General features: G+C 37.8%; 1 protein-coding gene across 1 annotated transcript; it reads right to left on the bottom strand.

Moving 5' to 3' along the window:
- Nucleotides 1–4060: 4060 nt before the first annotated feature.
- On the bottom strand, nt 4061–5251 carry LOC137281013 (opine dehydrogenase-like). The gene has a single exon (XM_067812175.1). It carries the CDS (start codon nt 5249–5251, stop codon nt 4061–4063), a length of 1191 nt encoding a protein of 396 aa, XP_067668276.1.
- Between the last annotated feature and the right edge of the window lie 1809 nt (nt 5252–7060).

The raw sequence follows: 7060 nt of genomic DNA on the forward strand, positions 1-7060 counted from the left end.
TAACAATGATAAGGATATCGATGTCGTTCCATCTTTAGTAATTTACACCAATATATGACCACTCTAACTTAGATGAGAATGAAAAGAGGACAGCGCCCTATATCGCCTAAGATGGCCCTATTTGAAGCAAATTTCCCAACCCGTAAAAAGCGTTTAAAGTATGATGACTGAACTTTCTCTATTGCCTCACAATATTTTGTACCCCATATCTCTGACCCGTATAACAAGATCGGCGCAATTTTCCCATCAAAAATAGAAAACGCTGTAGGAAATGGAACATTTACAATTTTTTGAAAAAGTGTATAAACTGGAATAAGAGCGTTGGACGCTTGACATGCTAATTGCTTACAAGATACTGACCATGATAGTCTAGAAGAAATGAGTAATCCTAAATACTTATAATGTGTCTTAATTTCTAAGGGAACACCGTCACATGCCCAACGTTCATGCTGAGCAATTTTACCGCCATTTCTAAATACCATGACATTTGTTTTTTGTAAGTTGACTTCCAAACCCCATTTCTTACAAAAAGAGGACAGCACGTTTAATTGTTTCTGCAGGCCACTGACAGTATATGAAAACATGGTTACATCATCAGCAAAAAGAAGTAACATTAAATCAACAATATCCTGTGTCACAAATACACCATAACTACACTCTTTATATACTTCTGCTACGAGTTCATTAATGAACAAGATAAATAGGGCTGGACTTAAAATGCAACCTTGTCTCACGCCACAAGAAGTGGAAAACCCTTTTGTTCTACCAGATGAAGTTTTAATACAAGTTTTTACAGAAGAATACATATTGTGAATGACGTTAAACAATTTTCCATGACAACCTTTAGTAAGCAGTACATATAACAATTTCTTTCTGTCAACGTAATCAAAAGCTTTTTTAAAATCAATAAATGCACGATAGAATCTACCTCTCGGCTTGCATAAATATTTTGTACACAATGCTTGCAATATGAACAGATTATCAACTGTCGAGTAATTTTGGCGAAAACCAGCTTGACACTCTTATATTGCAACACCCTTGGGGTGCACGTTTGAAGACAAATAACACAAGGAGATGATGAAGCAGAGTAGGAGAGTTTGCAATGATGCATGCAAACTTTCTGTTTAATTTCGTTATAACGGCAACAATACCAATGCAACTCTTGGTAACAATGTGATAAAATAAATGATGCCAATAAATATCCTCAGTTCTGATCAGACACTAGTTTGCCAATAGATTGGCTTAATGACAAGGCTCAGTCTCCAAGGAAAATAATGGTTATTATGCTACATTGTATTTCGACTCAAAATGTATCTTGCAGATATGATACTGTGTATATAATGTTACCAAGTGATTGCAAATTTGACTTTAAAATATATACCTAGTGATAGTCAGGATAATAAATGCAAGTTGGGAGGGATGCCAGGTGAAGGTCAGTTCAAATGACTTCTACAGTCGGAATCTTAACCTTAGATCAAGTAATGAGTGGATGAATGGATGAGGATCGGGTGAATGAGTTGGCCGATAGTAATAAGTAGTCAGTTGTGAGTAATTGTAGTTGTGTTGGGGCCTTGACCAGTGATCGTATTTATAGGCATCATCAGGAGGTCATGTGACCTTTCTCAGCCAATCAGAACACGGGTTTGATGGCTTTCATACACAAAGCACTGCATAGGCGGTATTGTTTCTAATACAAGTAAGTGATTACTAATTGTCCTGTTGTTGTCCTGTTTGTCCGAAATCGATTAGGACACAGTAGAAATAATTAGGACATCAAGAAAATTTGTTATAATTAAACGGACAATATCTTTCCATCAACGCAGCGTCAGCGGCCGCCATCTTGGTTGGTGGTCAGCTGAAATGACAGGTGAAATGTACAAAATATTCAGTTTCCTTTATCATTTGGTGTCCTCGTGTGATAAAAAGTGTCCGAAAAGATTAAACATGATGGACATCTGTGTTTTGTGGTGACATTTGATATAACAAGAATAAGGGCAACAATATAGTTAGACCGAGTGACTAGGACGACATTTTGACAGACGTCAAATGCATGCCACGTCTATTGACAACTTGGTGTCAATGTAACGTAAATGTGTCCTGTTTCCAGGAATTTATGTTGTCCTATTTGTCCTTTAATAATTCGGTCACTAACAAGATTGCTAAGATATTTGGTAAAAGCAAACAGAGAAAACGGAAAAGCAGAATGGTGCTATGAATGATTGTCATCAATAAATGTCAAAACATGGAATGACGGTCATGTTTCAGGTACAAATGTGGGGAATACAGGAAATTATATGTTGTCATCTCTATCTTAAAACAATGCATTTCTATCACAGATTTCAGGAAAATACCAGATAATGATTATGTGGCTTTGATATAAAAACGGACATTCAGTTTTTAAACCGTCACTCAACCTAACGTAAGTGTTGACAGGTCACCGTAACCTGAGAAATGTCAAATTGATCAAATTCATTATTCACAGCAAGCAAGCGTAATTTACATCACTTAAACACACTTCTGAACAATGAAGTTATCAGAAAATCACCATTAACTAGTGTAATACTAGTAGGTCATTGTTTACATGGGTCACAAGTCAGGCTTATTTTCTATAAATAGCCACGGAGCAGGAGTGTACACAAGAAATAGTCCCTGACAAACATTGTTGCTATCACCCACAATGCACAATGATTCCAGACATAGAATAAAATACCAGTTAGATACATTAAATACATAAGCCTGTACAATAACTGTGAAGGATAAAACACCAGTAGTAAAATCTTGCATGAATATAAACAGCGTTATAACACGCAGTGGTAATTAGGTCATATCTGACAAGTGCTGCTACAGCGAACTTTCAGTGCTAGATAACGCATAGATGTCAACAGTGGACATGCCCCCTTAAAGTGACACAAGTAAGTGAACTTCAGAACCGTCTGTGATGTTGCCATCTTATTATTTACTTTAAAGTTTTAAAGTTAAAAATGTGGATGGACATTTGCAGGTAGGTCATGATATAGCGAAGATAGGTGACATGCGTGATGGACAATGTTTACATTATGTTTTGGATACTTTTACTGTATTTACGTAGATTCCATTACAATATCTAACCAAATTCTAAGACGCTTTTCTATTAAAATAGTGAACAATTTACCTGTGACATTCAGAATAGAAATACCTCTATAATTGTTAGGGTCGGAACGTTTACCCGACTTATACAAAGGCAAAATCATACCTATATTCCATGATTTTGGAAAATCGCCAGTATTTAAGACCCTATTAAAGAGACGTTTCAAATAAGGTATAATAATATTTCCCAACATCTTAATAAATTCTGGGGGTAATCCATCCTGACCTGCAGATTGACCACTTTTTAAACTTTTCAAAGCATCTACTATTTCTCTATCAGTTATTTCACCTGACAAAAGATTATCGGTGATATGCAAATAGTTACAATCTTCACACAAATGTGAATTTATAAATTTGGAGATAACATTCAGCTATATTGCATATATGCATGTAGAATAACAATCTTCCGAAGTCTAAAGATCCATACTCATATTCCGAATGACCCACAAAGATGCATCAGTTTTAATAACTGGTTGGCTGTATGTGTAGAACACGAAACATCTTACATAAAATCACTTATTCACAGCTGTCAAACGATTCAACCTTCGCTGAAGGCAACGAAGAACAGTTGTTAACTACAGGTTTTTTATTTGCTGCAGTGTCACCTCCATGAGTGCTTGACACAAACATGGTAATACTGGTGATAAAAACCGGTGATCAAATAAAGTGAAATTAAAGCCAAACACCCTCATACCAAATCTCCAGGCTATGATATAGGTGCTATATAATAACAAAATTCACGACCTTCCAATAAACGAGAAATTTTAGGAAACAATACCAGATGCATCGCGTTGGGTTCACAACCAGTTCTACAACCTGCAAATAGCATAAATATGACCCTACTGGGTAAAGGGTGAAGGTAGATGGAAGTCAATGGTGAGGTCCATCGAAACTGGTTAGGGGATGTCAAGCGTACATGCAATGGTGAACAAAGTCAGTGACGAGATTGTTTGAATGTTTTTAAATCGTCTAAAGACCTGATGCCATACACCTGGGGAGCCCTTGTCTCATGTAAGTCCTGACCACACAGTTCAGATCCCACGATGTACGTCTTTTCTAGTTTCTCCTGGCTCCAGTGTAAAACAGTGTCTATTGCAGGTGTTTTCAGACCAACAATCTGTGCTAAACCTTTGTACACCACAAGACCAAATGGAACATCCTCTGTTAGATACCGGCTCTTAAAGTCTGGTGTATACCCATCGTCAGCTTTAAGCATGGGATGGAATAATCCATTATATGCCTGGTTTGTTCTCAAAGCTTGTTTAAGGCTGCTGGAATCCGTAATGGACGATCCATAAGTGTCTACAAGCCATTGAAGTCCACTTGTGCATTCATCTGATCTTCCCTGCAATATGTTTAACTTGATCATATTGACTTCACCGTCCAGGCTACTGATCCAGTGTGCTTGGATGTCATCTGCACCGCGATAGAAAAGAGGAATTTCGGATTTGAACGTTTTATTGCAATCTTTCCATTTTCCATAAAAGATTCCAAGATGCATCACACCGACCATGTGAGTTAGGCCTAGACCGTGACTCACTTGCTGAATAATTGGAAACTTCCCCCAGATCTTCTGTAACTGATAAAACGGATTCAGGAGAGTTTCATCATCATTGTGAATGACAAACATCTTCAGTATCTCCTTAATGCCAATTACATCCACCTTGACGCCATACTCAGATATTCTGCAAGCCCAGGGAAGGGATTCCGCCGATATGATCATCAGGTCATAAAATTTATCTTGTAAAATGTGACGGGCTTGAAACTCAAAACCTGGCTGTCCGGGTAAGGCCAGAAGGGTGGTTCTCTTCTGTATGTAGGGTTCAATGGCAGCCAGGTATTTCCCATGGGATGATGCAGGGACAACCAAGATGACGATGTTTGCTCCTGGCACCACGTCTGCAGGGGCGTCAGATATGGCATGGGGGTTAGCTTTGCATATACGTGATTTGCCTTTGAAAGATGGGAATGAACATGACAGAATGTTGTTTTCTGCAGCTTTTGTCCATTCCTGAGCCTGGGAAAGAGCAAGGACGCGACATATCATATCAGGCTTTGAAGACACTAAAGTTGAGAGAACATGGGCTCCATTGCCTCCACCACAGATGAGAACAGTTACTGTCATCTTCAAGTCTGTAAGACCCAGAACACCTGTAAAAGTATCAGTTTTGCTGCAGACAATAATTTCAAGCAACACACTTTATTCATTTCTCTACATCCTGATACTGAAATGGTATACGTACTCTGTATGGCATGTATGTTTTTATTTGCATATAATCAGTGCAATGAAATTCTATATCGTCCACTTGCGTAATGTAGTCTTGAATGTCAAGTCATTATCTTTCATTTTACGGAAGTGTTACGAGAGTGTACTTCCTGTAAACTGTGTTATTGATTGAGTGATAGTTATTATGAGTCACATTTCATATCATAAGTGCTCAGTGCTATTAGTATTTTAGCGGCAGGCCTTTTAGGTAGTTCTCTAGAATTATGTTCCTTTGAGTATGTGTTTTGATTAATTATTGACTTCCGGGAGACTACGAGAAGGTTCGAAGTTAAAGGCGATGGTAGTTTTGTGCTCGAATATTCAAGAATCAGTGACTGTGGGTATATATAAGGCTGGTTGTCGTGTTGTCGACACGAGATGCACACGGATCGGCCTACAGCTATCTACCTCGTCGCCTGATTGTCAACACCGACCTACATCCAAAACTGGCCTCTCGCCGTGGAACGTTCAGTATAACTGTTTCTCATTCTCAAACCAAGACTTTGGTGAGTTGATATGACATTATACTTGTGTCCCACTACTTTAGTTTTGACTCAGTTGCATTTTACATGAATCCTTTATTGTGAATCTTTGCATCTTGCTTTGGTTTGCTCAATACATATTACTGAATATTTTAGACATGTCGTTGTTATACTTTGCTGGTTAGTGATAAACCCACTTACTTCCGGCAACTGTTCTGAACGAACTAGATTATGAATGTTACCAGCATCACCTTTGTTTCAGTGAGTATGCTAAAAATCTCATTCAGTTGCTATATGCACTATTTCGGCAAATTATCAGACTATCAGTTAAGCCACATTGAAAATAGGAACAAGGTTGTTTTTCCCATCGCGGACTCGATGAAACCTACTCGTTATTGATATGCTCAGTTTGGGGTAAGAGGTTATGATCCAATGAGCTGAATACATGCATATGTGTAGCCACGCAGATGTTTAGTATAAATTTTATTCATGTAACAAATATTTTATTGTTTATTATTCGTTTACAGTAATGAATTTTCAGACACCATTAAACTTGCATAACTATTGAGAATTATATAATATTTTACTACATGTTTTCTACAATGAAGGAGCATTTACTGAAGGTACACCATCACGTCCGCTCGAAAGTTTTGTTCATATTCATACAAAATGAACACAATTTCTGAAAGCGCCGGGGGCAATTTTATGTGTATTTTTGTAGAATTTAATTGTACAATGAAAAACGAAAGAACAACAACCGCTGACAAAACCCATCAACTCCATCCACCTCATCGAGGCAACAGTTATTAAATTTGGTCTTAGATTTTCATCAAATGTTGTGAGCTCGTTTGTTTTGACAAGCAATGAAAGGAACTGGGTGTTATTTTACCAGCAAATATTCTTTCGTACTTTCTACACACCGCAGCAAATGTGTGTCCAAAAACTGGGACGATATCTGCAGTTGGGGACAGGGTTATATATATGTATTACGTTATGGGCTATATTCACCTGATTCCTGGGCTCCACACAGTAATAAAAAGAGAAACCCTGTCTGTTTAGCGGTAGGTTGTTCTTTTGAACCCATACATGTCAACAGGTTATAGTCTATATTCACTTGATTCTTGGGTTCCACACAGTAATGAGAGAGAAACCCTGTCTGTTTAGCGTTAGGTTGTTCTTTTGAACC

This window comes from Haliotis asinina, chromosome 4, assembly GCF_037392515.1.
Source record: "Haliotis asinina isolate JCU_RB_2024 chromosome 4, JCU_Hal_asi_v2, whole genome shotgun sequence".
Taxonomy (NCBI): domain Eukaryota; kingdom Metazoa; phylum Mollusca; class Gastropoda; order Lepetellida; family Haliotidae; genus Haliotis; species Haliotis asinina.